The 15,305-nt window shown below is 35.0% G+C and overlaps 1 protein-coding gene across 2 annotated transcripts in view; it reads left to right on the top strand.

Annotated features, from left to right (window-relative positions):
* Positions 1 to 1,234: 1,234 nt before the first annotated feature.
* Positions 1,235 to 15,305, top strand: part of LOC143232090 (proliferation-associated protein 2G4-like) — a 77,167-nt gene continuing 63,096 nt past the window's right edge. The window contains exons 1-2 of one of the 2 annotated variants that reach the window (XM_076467160.1): positions 1,235 to 1,922; positions 2,161 to 2,293. In XM_076467160.1, coding sequence (XP_076323275.1) covers positions 1,896 to 1,922; positions 2,161 to 2,293 — 160 coding nt within the window. In that variant the 5' untranslated portion in view covers positions 1,235 to 1,895. Of the gene's footprint in view, positions 1,923 to 2,160; positions 2,294 to 15,305 lie in introns of those variants that run through there. The other variant, XM_076467159.1, reaches the window with a different exon arrangement.

Genomic DNA, 15,305 nt, shown 5'->3' with positions numbered 1-15,305 from the left:
AATTTAAAAATGTGTACTCACACACAAAGGAGGTTTGTTTTTTTTTAACAGCAAGTTGTTTGAAGCCAAAAAAGTTACGGCTCAGAAAAGCTTCAGTGAGAAACACACTTATAAAATATGACAAAACACACATGAATAATGCAATACCAACGTAAATAAAACTAAAACGAACGAGACAATAACCCAAATATAACGATCGAAAACAGAAACCGAAAAAACATAAAACTAGCCGCATCTCTGTACACAACTGTCAACATTGCCCGGCATGGCCAGGTGGGTAAAGGCATTCGACTCGTAATCTGAGGGTCGCAGGTTCGAATCCTGGTCGCACCAAACATGCTCGCCATTTCAGCTGTGGGGGCATTATAAAGTTATGGTCAATCCCACTATTCGTTGGTAAAAGAGTAGCCCAAGAGTTGGCGGTTGGTGGTGATGACCAGCTGCCTTCCCTCTAGTCTTGCACTGCTAAATTAGGGACGACTAGCGCAGACAGACCTCGTGTAGCTTTGCTCGAAATACAAAAACTGTCACCATTTAGTTTGACTTATGTTTCTGTGGTATTATACTATTATTTTTCTGTAGATGTGACTGAATAAAGCAGTAAAAGGTAAAACAAAACAGTTCCACTGCCTATAGTTTCTTATAAATAGGCACAGCAGAAGGAATGATTGAGAAAAATATTTCATCTTCAAGGTTAGACATCATAACATACGATTATTTTTTACCTGAAGTTTCATCAACATTTTGTACTGCTCTTTACAGTAACGTTTCACAAATCAATGACTTCTTACTTCGACAGCATAGTTTAGTAGTTTCTCGAAATATAAGTCACTCATCGGACGCGGCAGATTAGGACAATTACAAAAAAAAAAAAAAAAAGACTAAAGTTGAATGTTTCAGTAAAAAGAATTAAGGGGATTGTAGCTGGGGACAAAACTCTGTGGTGCTGTAAGCACTTGTTTATTCTACTTAATGGTTAATCCAGGGCTGACCGGAAATGAGATGCTCACAACAGTACACAGAGAAAAAACAATTCCCGGAAAACCGGATGGTCCCCAATGCTGTCACCAAAAACACATGGCTAGCTGGTCAAGGAACTCGACTAATTAAGAGCAATTAAGTAAATATATAGAATTCCTTAAACATTTACATAGTTTTTAAATTTTATTATTACCAGCTGCAATATTAGATGGCCCGGCATGGCCTAGCGCGTAAGGCGTGCGACTCGTAATCCGAGGGTCGCGAGATCAAATCCCCGTCACCCCAAACATGATTGCCCCTTCAGCTGTGAGGGCGTTATAATGTGACGGTCAACCCCACTATTTGTTGGTAAAAAGGTAGCATAAGAGTTAGCGGTAATGACTAGTTATCTTCCCTCTACTCTTACACTGTTAAGTTAGATGGCGAGGGAAGGTAACCAGTCATCACCACCCACCACCAATTTTTAAGAGTACTCTTTTACTAACGAATCGGCGGATTGACCGTTATATTACAAATCCGCACGACTAAAAGGGCCAACGTATTTCGTGTGACGGGGATTCTAACCCGTGACTCTCAGATTACAAGTCGAGCGCCTTAACCACCTGGCCATGACGGATTTTATGAATTTTCTATTGACCTAATATTGCTTGTTTGTTTGTTTTGGAATTTCGCACAAAGCTACTCGAGAGCTATCTGTGCTAGCCGTCCCTAATTTAGCAGTGTAAGACTAGAGGGAAGGCAGCTAGTCATCACCACCCACCGCCAACTCTTGGGCTACTCTTTTACCAACGAATAGTGGGATTGATCGTCACAGTATAACGCCCCCACGGCTGGGATGGCGAGCATGTTTAGCGCGACGCGGGCGCGAACCCGCGACCCTCGGATTACGAGTCGCACGCCTTACGCGCTAGGCCATGCCGGGCCATCTAATATTGCAGCTGGTAATAATAAAATTTAAAAACTATGTAAATGTTTAAGGAATTCTATATATTTACTTAATTGCTCTTAATAATTAAGAATTTCAATTAATTTATTTCCACGGAGATTTATATCACTCAATTTCACCACAAGTATTATGAAATCACATGTAATGAGTTAGTTAATCTAAATATTTTATTAGAAATTTAAAACACATGGTATTAGTATCATTGAGCACGTGGCTTTTCTCTCTCAACGAAGGTATTGAAATGCAACGGATTGTGGGATTACAATGTTGAGATGACGAAAATGGCTGACAAAGATGAAAATGAACCAACAATTGCTCAGGATTTGGTTGTTACAAAATACAAAATGGCAGGAGATATGGTGAACCGTAAGTTTGTGTTTTCATTTCATGTATTATTACTGTAGTTGTTGCTTTCAAAGTTGTATGTTGTATTCTCGTTTTGTTATTAAAGTAGTTAAAATGATAGTATTGATACGTTATCCTTCACTATAGTCTACAATACTCAATATGGTCTATAGCTGCAGTTGGTGTTATTGCTACAGGTCTTTTAGTACTTTTACTAATACTACTGTTACCACTTTTGTTTGTAGGGTGTACTAATAATAATATTAGTAGTATTAACTAGTTGAAATACTCTTTATCTAAACGGAAGTTATGTTAATTCGTAATTAATGAAAAGTTATCTTAAAATGTTAAAAACTGTATCCCTTATGCATAATTGTAAAAGACGCAAAACGCCCATATGGACTCAACAAACCTACGTACAGAATTTAGTGAAGATCTATTAAGAGGAGCCTAGTAGTGGTAAAATTGCAAAATTAAAGACTGAAAATTTGTATGCATCTTCCTATGGACTCCGTGAACTTCCATATCAATTTTGTTGAAGATCCATACACACCCTGTAAAATAATTACATATACGTACAACAAAGAATACTATTATATTTATATAGATGTTATATTGTTGCTATTAGTTTTAGTGCTACTGCTACTACTAGTTGGAATAGGAAGTATAAGCTAAAGATGTAAAGTATTCCAGTTTTAAGAGTTTTGAACTTTCTAACATGTAAAGTTATATCGTTAATGAGAAAAAAAAAGTGTAATTTTTGTTATTCCACTCTGTGACTCAGTGGTTAGTGTGAGCCAGAGTGGAAGTCTTAATATTTACAATACTAAACCTTGGGTTTCAATCCCTGAATTGTTGGTAACTTTATACATAAAGGACTTTTCTTTTAATCAGTAATGTAATATAATGTACTTATAATGTTATACTTCATATGAAATAACAAGTTTTTTTTAAATATTTATTTTAAAATGCAGGTTAAAATAAGTACATATGATTGTTCTTTCCCATTAAAATAATTAAACTAGATGTATTTGATTCCCTACCCAAATTTCAGTAATGGTATAACCTAACCTAACCTATGTACAAGGGATAACCTGGTCTTTCCAAAATATCCCTGTATATTAATTCTTGGAAAATTTAAAAATGTAAACTCTTTACTTTTCTGGAATTCACTGATTCCTCTCTCAAACTCCTGTGAAGTGCTGGCTTCCACTACTTCTAATGAAAGCTCCTTACATAAAGTCAGTCACTAATTATAACCGTTATTTTAATTGAAGTCTAGCCTGCCTTTTCTAAATCCTGAACTTGTGTTCTGTTGTTCTGATGTCCATTATAGTACAAAGGAATCAAGAGGCCTTCATCTTATGAACCTCCTAGGTAATCTTGTAAACTTGAATTAGATATACTCTTTTCTCAAGAGAAAATATACCAAGATGATCTTAACATTTCCTTATAAGATAATCATTCTTTACTCTGAATCATCCTGCTACTAGTAGGCTTTCTATGAACTTTCTAGTTAGTCACTGTCTTACGTAAATAGGGATATCAAATCTGTATGCAGGTTTCTAAATTCTACCAAATGTCAAATGTAAAGGAAGCAAATAGAGGGTAACCTGAATTATGTGTTGCAGATCCATGTTCTTCTTCTAGTACACTCAGCTTCCATGAAAGTTATATTTGAATTAGATAAAAAAATGATTAAGTAATCCCATCTCTAATGTGTACAATGGTGATTGTTAATCTGAAATACAAGTTTTGTGCTTTGGTTAGTCTTCATCTGCAGGTCGAAGTATATGATAGACATAAATGCATCATGTGAGACATGAATTTTATGCTATATTAAATACACAGTCTGTTTCATTCCACTTGATGTCATTTAACCCGATAGAGCTTCTGTGCTTATGCATTGATACATTTTTTCTAGATTTTTGATCTGATAAGTTATTCCTAAAATAAATTTTTAGAACCATTATAGAATAACTACTCATAAATCGAAAATAAATAAGAGACTACTGTAGATGGGGTACATATGATAACAAAGTAAAGGTTAATGTAATTATAATGTTATTAGGCTACTGTTAATGATACTGAGAGTACAAGCATGCTACTGCTGTAACATTGATGTATATAGCATTTACTAAACCATTATTGTTTTATATATATATATATAATTAATCTTTAACATATGTCATTACTCTCTCAATTTTATTTATTTTAATTATGTCTACTTCCAGTGAAATTGTAGAAAAACATGATAAACTACATTTGATAATATAATTTAGATTAGTACACGGTGTATCAGAATAAAGTAAAACATGTTATACAACCATGATATTATTTGCAAAGCTTCTGAATTAATATTTATGCAACATTCATTAAATGTTTATTGTTTAGATATCAATTAGAATAAGTTAGTTGTGATCCAGTGCAGATAATTTTTGTACAAATGAGTGTGCCATTCAGTGTCAAATATTGTCCATCAAATTGTGCAGTTTTATATTTTAAGGTGACATGTATTTCCTGTCATTTTCCAATCATTGGACACAGCACAGATAGTCCATAGTGCAGTTCTGAGCCTTACAATGAAAAAGTAAACAGTTTGAACACTGAATGTGATGGACTACTGTCCATCAACAGCAACAAAAACTTCAGTTTTCCTTCCATCCTGCACATGTTCCAACAACCTTTAAATTTGATATCAAACATTAAAAATGGTACTCCGAGGTATAAAGTATATTTTATAGCGAGTGAAGGGCTTGATATCAAAACCTCCAAGATACTAAAACTTGTTTGTCTCTCGTCACATCCAAGGAGTATTCCTACAGATAGTCCATAGTGCAGTTCTGAGCCTTACAATGAAAAAGTAAACAGTTTGAACACTGAATGTGATGGACTACTGTCCATCAACAGCAACAAAAACTTCAGTTTTCCTTCCATCCTGCACATGTTCCAACAACCTTTAAATTTGATATCAAACATTAAAAATGGTACTCCGAGGTATAAAGTATATTTTATAGCGAGTGAAGGGCTTGATATCAAAACCTCCAAGATACTAAAACTTGTTTGTCTCTCGTCACATCCAAGGAGTATTCCTACTTTGAACTCGAATAACATTCTGGAAGAGTGATCATTAAAAGACCCCACTTCATAACCCACCTCTACCCTTAACACTGGTTATTCGAGCCAATAAAGTGACCAATAAAGACAAATACTTTCTGACCACATTCACATTGACCACTGACTGACCAGTTCGTAATGTCCTCAAGTTCTTACAAAATGGGCTACATCACATCTGTTTTAGAGAGTACTCCACCTAATGCTGTGATTTTGACTGTCCAGACATCAAAACCCATTCATGGTACATCCATGGGCTGTGAAGAATTTTCTGGTGGATGGAGGCCAAATGTGTTGAGAATTTATATTTTTTTGATAAAAAGGTATTTTTTGAGACAAAGCGATTTTCTGCAGAACTGTGATTTTTCCTTATATATAATATGAAAATGAGAATACATTATTCTTTATCCCATAATTCTCTGGACCCCCATAATTGATCCAGGGACTGTAGCCCCATGACTCTCTTTCCTCTTGTCTGACCTGAACACAGTTTCTAAAAATTAATTAACACTATGTAACACAAGTTTTGTTCCTGGATAGTATGTTTTATTTCTTAATTGCTTATGTTGTAAAAGTACAGAAAATGGCCATTATTCCGTTCAAACTTTGCTTTTGTGACCTGAATAATGAAATTTAGAAATTAACCTATTTTCTATGTAGAAACGGGTAAATTTACACATTTTCATTTACATAAGGTCAGAATAAAACAACATATAAATCAAGATTTACATGTATTTATACTAAAGTTATCCAAAAATGAACAAAAATGCTTAGAAGTGAGTAGTTTTTCGACTGTAATGTGAATTTTACGTATCAGCCCCCAAATATAGTCTCCCATCATGTTTTCGTTATATGCTCCTTGGTAGCAGCATTCAAAGTCCAGTATATCTTGGTGGAAGCGCTCACCTTGCTCCTCTGAGTATGCTCCCATGTTCTCCTTGAATTTATCAAGATGAATGTCAAGGATATGGACTTTCAGGGACATCCTGCAGCTCATTTTGCTGTAGTTGTTCACTAGAGCCTCAACCAGTTCCATATAATTTTCAGCCTTGTGATTGCCCAAGAAACCTCGAACCACTGTGACAAAGGTGCCCCAAGCTTTTTTTTTCCTTCCTACTGAGTTTCTTGGGAAATTCTGTGCATTCCAGGATCTTCTTTATATGTGGTTCAATGAAGATATCAGCTTTGACCTTTACCTCGGAGAGCTTAGGGAAGAAGTCTCGAAGGTACTTGAAGGCTGCAGACTCCTTATGAAGAGCCGTGACAAATTGTTTCATAAGACCCAATTTTACGTGCAATGGTGGAACAACACCTTCTGGAGGTCTACTAGTAACTCACACTTCACAATGTGCTTTTCCAACAGCTCAGTCTGTTGTGGCCAGTGCTTCCTATTGTAGTGTGCTGTGGTGTGTCTGCTATCCCAAAGGCAAAGATAACGGGGAAACATGGTAAAGCCTCCTTGGAGATCCATCAGGAATTCCACCATTTTGAAGTCTCCAAGAACCTCCCAGCCATTACTCATTATACTTCAAGGCTTATAGCTGGGTCTTGATGCTGTTGTATTCCTCTTTGAGGTGCACCAAATGAGCCAGATGCAGAGATGGATACTTATTTCCTTTATCCTGGAGCAGCACAGCTTTGAGGCTTCTGGATGAGCTATCAATGAAGAGGTGCCACTTGTTAGGGTTACAGGCAACTCCAGTTGCCTCGCATAGACCGGATGAATTGTGGCAGAAGCAGAGCCCGTCTTGACGAGTGAAGAAGCTTGAAAAATGTCGGTGACGCTTCCTCTGACTTGCGACCTGCACTTGAAGATTCTTGTAAGCTCTACAACATTCTAGAAAGTTCTTGAAAATTCTTTATCATTTACTCAGCACTGAATCTACCTGAAATGTTCTGGAAAAATGGGTAAATTTGAAAATTTCATTACCAAGGTCACAAAAGCAAAGTTTGAAGAGAAAAATAGGTCTTTTCCATTTACTTTAGGCATAAGCAACTGGAAAATAACACTTTCTGCCCAGGAACAAGAAAAAGTGAAAATTTTGTTACATAGTGTAAGTAAATGAATGTTGTCCTAAAACATGATGTTATGTTAACCTGGGCATTACTTATCTTACAGGAAAGTTAAGTGTAATACTGTAAAAAGATTAAAGTAGTATACTGTTCTAACCTATTACACTTATATGAACAGTTAAGGGTACTATAAGGTGTGTTATAACATAACTATAAATTACTGAATCATGATTCTCAAGATATATAATGTCAGTAGGAAATACATCATATTTTGCAAAGTGTTAGAAATAGAGAACAACAGGATGTATTTCACTTTTGTGATATTCTGCAGAAATGGGTTTCTTATCACATCCTATTTGATACATTGACCAATGATGTAAATATTGTAGTGTGTAATGCCAAAATGAAGAACCAGTGGCACCAGGATTCTGGAATAGAACTATGGGTTCTTTGTTATGTTCAATATAATAAATTATTACAGTTAATTGTTGATGTGTTAAATTAATAGAAGGTATCAAGATTTGGTGAACAAGGAGAAATTCATATTGACACTGGAGCTAATTTCAACAGCCAGTTATTCTTTGTATTGTGTAAAGTGTTGGATTCAACACTATATGCAATATAGCTCAGATGTACAGTTCACTGTTTCATTTAGATTGTTTTTTTTTTTCAAAATGAATAAGAGAGATTTGTTAATTCCAATGACACTGACAGGAGTGAGCACATACTATATGTAATGAAACTAAAAGCTACAGTGATAAACTGTAGGCAAAAGCCAAACAAACACATTGATAAGTTAAAACCACATGTTACCAATGGGCCTACATATGTACTAGTTAGATTATAAATGAGGAGTAAAAGATCCAGATTACGTAACAGGTGCAATGTATTGTGATAATTCCAACTCAGCTGATGATGGTGAATGTTCTTCTAAAGCTAACATGGCTACCAAAGAAACAATTAGACACAAAAGTGTCAGTGAAAGAGAGAAAAGACAGGTTTTGATAACTGGCTCAGACATTGACAATTTTATCCTTATCAGTATGGTTAGAACTATCTGTTTGAAAGTTTATGTTGATATGTCTACAGGTGATCATGTTTCTTGATTAGGACAGTTAGTTGATTTGAAAAAAATAAGTGTCAAGCAGTGATGCTGATGCATCATTAGTGATTACTGAGTAGAAAATAGACAATATTCTTGTTTCTCAGAAGGCTGGTATGGATATTAACACTTTTATTGATAAGGAGAGAACAACGTTTTAACCTAGGAAGGTCGAAATGTTGTTCTCTCCTTATCAATTAGTGTTAATACCCATACCAGCCATTCTGAGATACATTTTTATTTCAAGTGGGTTTCTCATTATGAAGAATATTTTTGTTTACCATATGTTCCTTACGGGTTCATAACGTGAACTAACCTTTACATGTTCTTTATGTTGTATAACTGCTTCTCTTCCTCATAGAACTTCACAAAGGATAGATCACAATAGTGGCCATATTTGGTCCTCCTAATCCAGTGAACAATGAGGTACTGATACAGAAAACAATAAATGGTGCTCTCTATAGTCTCAGTACTACTCTAACTCTCAGCAAGTGAGAATGAAGATATAAGGAATGTATTTGTTTATATGGGCATAGTATCAACTCAAGTTAAAAATAAATCATTTACATGTAAGATGACTAACATTGGAAATGTATATTTACTGCCATATATTTGCTCAGTATAGGTAACAAGTGGAAAGGAATATCACATAAAAAAAACAAATAAATTACCGTTAAATATTGCTAGCACAACACATACTTTGACTTCTAATATTTACAGTTTTTGTTTTTCAAGACTGAACAACAGACATGCCTGAATATGGAAATTTCGACAACTGTCTTCTGTCACTTGCAAGAATTCTCATTATCTTTACTATGATATCACTGACATGGCTGGAAAAAGCAACAGTTCTCATGGCATTAGGAATTAAGGTTCTAATGAAAGCGTAACATGGACATTGTAGATCTGAGCATTTTACATGTCTAACAGTTCTTTCACATCATGTCCATGCAATATACTAACTATAGTTGTACTGTTTTGCAGGTTGCAGGAATATTATTGTGATATGGTGCATGTTTATTCTTTAGTACCTTTGTTAGTAGGTCCCAGACAAAGTGAAAAAATTATTTTTATAGTTGTTATCAGGCTGTTACGTGTGTCCTAGTGACTGAAATTCATCGTAGAGACAAAATAAACTGTTGCAGTAAGGTAGGAAGAGGCAAGAGACAATAATCTTCTCTGTTACAGTCATGTTTGTTATGCCTTTCATTCATTAAAATCCTTGCTTGTTTTATTTGAATTTTTGACCAAAGCTACATAAGGGTTATCTGCTCTAGCCATCCATAATTTAGCAGTGATAGACAAGAGGGAAGGCAGCTAGTTATCACCATCCACTGCCAACTCTTGGGCTAATATTTTTCTAACAAAGAGTTGGAATGACCATCACAGTATAACGCCTCCATGGCTAATAGGGTGAACGTGTTTGATGGGATGGGAAATTTGAACCTGCAACCCTCAGATTGCGAGTCATGTGCCCCTAACCACCTGGCCATTAATATCCTTTATTAGACAGATATATTTAAAATAGTACTGCTAACACCATGAGTTTGGGTTTAGAAACACACAATTAGTCACAATCAAGTTTTAAGTGATAGTAGGTTTGGTTCTCTTATGTTATTGAAAGTAGACTGAAAGTGGGTACAATTAGTTTGTTTTGTTTTGTCTTTTACTATATGCATTAGCCATTCCTAATTTAGCAGCAATAGACTAAAGGAAAAGCAGCTAGCCAACACCACCCACTGCTAAATCTTGTATCAATAGTTTACTAATGAACAGTGGGACTTGCCACTATGTTATGATGTCCCCATAGCTCAAAGAGCGAGCATGTTCAGCGACAGAGATTCGAACCTGCGACCCTCAGACTCTACTGAAGATTATAACATAATGTAAGATTTTAATGGCTCTGTTAAAACACTGATAAAGTGAAAAAGTATGAATTCACGTGGGAGTGTTTTTGTACATTGTGACAAGTAATATATAATTTTCCTTTAGGCCACTTGTGATTTACACATCTTTTGTTTTTCCTTTTTCTTTTTTGCTTGTAGTGAAGCACAAAGCTGCACAATAGGCTATCTGTGCTCTACCCACCACAAGAGGTTTGCAAGTTTGCAGACACTTTGCTGTGCCACTGGGAAGTGGGGGAACAAATTCATTGAGAATACAGAGAAAAACAACATATGCACACTCAGTAACTCAGTATTTCCTGGACTTTTCTGAACTAATTACTTTGAAAACAAGAGGGAATACTCAATAGCCATAGCATTTGAAATTCATTTGGGGAGGATTAGAGTAAATTAACCTACAAGATCTTTCTTTCCTTTAATAATAGCTGTACTTTTGTGTATCAGTATTAAAATTGAATTTTTGTTTTTTAATTTTTTGCAATAATTAGACACAAGTTTAATAGCTTTCTTAAAAGAAAAAACTGGAAATGACTTTATTTCAGATATAACTTATTGTGGTATTTAGGTGTACTAGTAACCATAACATAAGAAAAATAACTACAATACTAAAATGAATGGCAGAAAATGTATTTCATGGAGATAAACCAAATCTCTGGTATGATTGAGTTGAGGAAAAGATTGGATAGAGAGTAAACTGACTTGAAGAGTAAAATTTTGATAAGAAAGTGCACAACATGACTTGGAAGTAGTCACTATCACTAGTGGCTGATGCACTGAATACAGGACAGCACTATTCTTTGTCAGTTGGGAGCTCTAGGTAAGACTGAGAGAACAAAGCAATATATTTGTATTAGAGTAATTTCAATCTTTCCAGAGTTTATGTAGATTGGTTGTCACATAAGTTAAAATATAGAGGACATAATCCCCAAGTACTCCTGAACTTCTGCACAGTAATTTTTTCCAAGGAACATATAGTAATAATAATGGGGAATGATGTTACGACTAAACTAGATAAAGCAAGCTATCATCACAAGATGTCACACTTATCTCTTGGTACCAAATGTCACTCAGTGGATTTGAAGGTAAGGGCCACAACAGATGTTTATGTTTCTACTAATCAGATGTCCTAAATGTGTAATGCTCAAGTGTTTATAAAATGACATCTTGATGTAAACCACAGTCAATAGCTCTAAAAGTAAGGAACACTACTTCCTTTCAAACAGCTGATCATACTAACTTCTTGGTCAAGCCATAATTAGTAATTAGGTCATCTCAACATCTGGCCAGTTATCAGCATTAATTATTCATTGCCGATAATGTAAATCTCACAACCGCAAACTTTTTAAGACGTGACTTGGAATATAATAAATCTGGTAGAAGTGATGTGTTAAGTTCAGCCTGAAACATAACTCATTTTTTTCTGTCAGTGTCCAATCATAGAAACTGATTACTGTTCCATGGGATAGGTTATATTCTGTTTTAAATGTTACAAGTTACATTCTACTTTACTTTGTGACTTCCACAGAGCAGAGAAAGTTCCAGATTTTTGTGATTCATTGGTCAGCTACAGAGACTGTGAATACAGTTTTTGAGAATCTTACTTTGTCTTTACAGAAAGTGCAGATTCACTTCTGTCCTGAAGGAATTAAGATTTGCTGTTGAAGTTTTTGTTGTATTTTAATCTTTCAATCTCTTAATTTTGCTGATCTTTTATTGCCTTTGCCTAACCATTAAATACAATTTATTTTACTTTTCAACTAAGTGAAGCATGATACAAAAGCAATTTCTACATATATGGTCAAACATTCTTCTGTTTTTCTTTAATAGTTTTTATATTTGCTTCAGCTACACGGTGAGTCTTATTTCTCTGTTTCCACCACAAAAATCACATTTTCAGTTGCTTTAAGTATTGCTTAATAAGCATTTTGATTTCTGTTTATTTTGAAGTTACTTTCAAATGTTCTTCATGATAAATCCTTAAAGATTGAAACATGCAAAAAGACAACAACTGATTCTCAAAGACATATACCAATTTGGTCAACTGTATGACCCTGCAAGTTATTAGTTGTGATGGTAAAGGCATAGAATTCTATTGTGAATTTCAGGGTATTGTCTTTGGGCTGTCTTGGTTTTGGCTTTGTTAGTTTTCTGAGCCGAAGAAGCGCACTTTAATCTAGGAAATTCTCAAACCTGAAATGAGCTGTGGGTAAACCATGTCTGTTATTATAACTGAAGAAAATTAGATAATATTGTATCAGTATATCTCCTTGCTAACCAATCAAATGTAATGGGGAATTTCAGTCAATGATTTGTTTATTTGTTTAAAGTTCAGCACAAAGCTACACATTGGGTTATGTGTGCTTTGCCTGCAACGAGTATTGAAAACCGGTTTCTAGTGTTATAAATCTGCAAACTGGGAAGCCCAGCTAATGATTGTGGTTTTCATGCACCAACAATACCAAATGTGGAGTGCCTATCAGTAGTGTCTTTAAGTAGGGGGCTCAGCCCCAGATCCCATGGTCTTAATGGAGGCTCATTGATAATTTTATTCTATGAAAAATTACATGGGTTGTGAGGCCCCCACAACTTTAAATTTGCCACTGGCTCACTTGTACTTTAAGCTATCCCAAATCTACTTACATGACTATAGTAGCACATTGTCAGCTATATATACGTGACTGGAATAATTTTAGAAACACAAACCTGCTTGTGATAACAGAAAGTGCCATTGTTTCATGCATGTTGCATGTTTATTGGAACTGCAATGGCAGAGATATGGGTGTGACAGATGTATGACTTTCCACTTTATATAGTGTATTGTATATACATTAAACTTTGCTCTCTCTCTACATTACCTCGTAATCCGAGGATCACGGGTTCAAATTCCTGTCACACCAAACTTGCTCACCATTTCAGCCATTGGGGCATTATGTGTTTTGGTCAATCTCACTATTTGTTGGTAAAAGAGTAGCCCAAGAGTTGGGAGTGATGACTAGTGCCTTCCCTCTAGTCTTACACTGCTAAATTTGGGACAGTGCAAATAGCTCTCGTGTTGCTTTGTGAGAAATTCCAAACAAACCAAACCTCTGCATCACTAACTACCTGGAATTGACAAGAGGTGTGATTGACAACAGACACTTTTGAACAGGCTGAGACAATAATATTGTTTATTGGTAGGCGGGAAAGGGGCTGAAAAGTATGGTCGGCCCATTTTCAACAAAACAAGCCAGTAATGGTAGACATGATTTTTTTTTTTCCTTTTTGTTTCTGCTAATAATAGGTTTATCTTACTGTTTTCTATAATTTGTTAAATTCTGTGAAGCTGCGACACTAGAAAATCCTAATTTTTTACAAGAATTGAAAATTAGGGTTTAGATATCTGTCATTACCATTACTGTGGTAACAGGAAAGACATATCTATGTATGCATTTATACATTATGATGTAATCTGTAACAGAATATAGGTTAGAATTAATGAACTGATGCTAAGTTTGTAGGTAAATACCGGGGTAGATGATTTTTAAAAATTTGTATCAAGTACATACTATCCAAGTATTGGAGAAATACAACTGAAAGCATCAGAAATATTATGAATACTTTTAATTTAAACAAAAATCAAGTATGGTGAATAAGAAACCAACAATATTAAAAACATTAGAAAATATCAGAAAATGTAAAACAAAAAAAATTAGAATGGCTCACATTATACAAATTAAAACGAGAATTTTATTAAATCAACTTGTGAACAGTATCTAATTGTAAACAGGAATTAATACTGGTTCATGAATAGCAAGATCTTGTGCAACCACATTGAAATGAAAATCATTGGTCCCTCATGTAAGTGGTGTAATAAGCTTATACATTGTGTTAGAACTTCACAACAGACAAAAAATTATTAAACTCTAGCCATAATGGTCTTAATTGTAGTCACTTGTTCCATATTTTAGTCCCTGGAATATCACCTCCTTTAGTATGAATTTCTTATCAACATTGATGACAAAATCATTTCATCTTGGCCAGTTGAAAATGTACTGGGAATGAACACCAATCTGTTCAAGGAATTTCATTTTAATGCTTTCTAAATCAATTGAGTGACCAATGTAAAATGATTTTTTCACACTCCTGGTGAATAACACAGCATAATACTTATGTGTCTGCAGAACTGGTTTGAGGCGAGCTTGTGTTTTCTAAACCTTCCATAGAAGGTACTCCTTTTTTCATCAGGTAAGAGGGCCTCAAGATGAAGAATTTCTACATCATAGCCTTCAGCTAATCTTCTTTCAAAAAGATTTACTTGTTGCAATGTCAAATTATTATTGTGGGCATGGATTCTGTTTTTGGGGAATAACAATTACATTTATGACCTGATCCCTTGCAATAACATGACAATGTTCGATGAGGCAATGAACCTGGTTCATTGACTAAAATTTGATGTACTTTCATGGTACCCTTTATAGATTTTGATGGAACCATATTTAAATGTGGCTCAATATCTGCTAGTGCATCATCTGATATCCATTGTTACATTGATATTCCCCTGTAATTTTTCAAGTCATCAATAGTCCAGATGTCCCCTGCACGTTCCACTATCTGATCAGCTGAATTTTTAAGGGCTGCTCCAATACTATCAGCTGGCTCTTTGCAATGGCCACTTCCAAGAAAGTTCCAAATCACACTTTTAAACCCCAAACTGAATGAAATGTTGACCAGGAGGAAGAAATTATATTTGTTTCTGTATTGGCTTGTTGGCCCATCAGAAACAATGTGAACCTTGTTTACACCATTTTCTTTGAGGTCTTCAAGTGGGTTTATACTGACCTGGCTCCATGTCTTGTATCTTTTAGACAGAGTACAGTAACACTTTGTAAAAATCACTGCAACTGAACATGTGTATAATGTT

This window comes from Tachypleus tridentatus, chromosome 11 (genome assembly GCF_004210375.1).
Source record: "Tachypleus tridentatus isolate NWPU-2018 chromosome 11, ASM421037v1, whole genome shotgun sequence".
NCBI classification, from domain to species: domain Eukaryota; kingdom Metazoa; phylum Arthropoda; class Merostomata; order Xiphosura; family Limulidae; genus Tachypleus; species Tachypleus tridentatus.
This window is presented reverse-complemented; position numbering and strand designations above follow the sequence as displayed.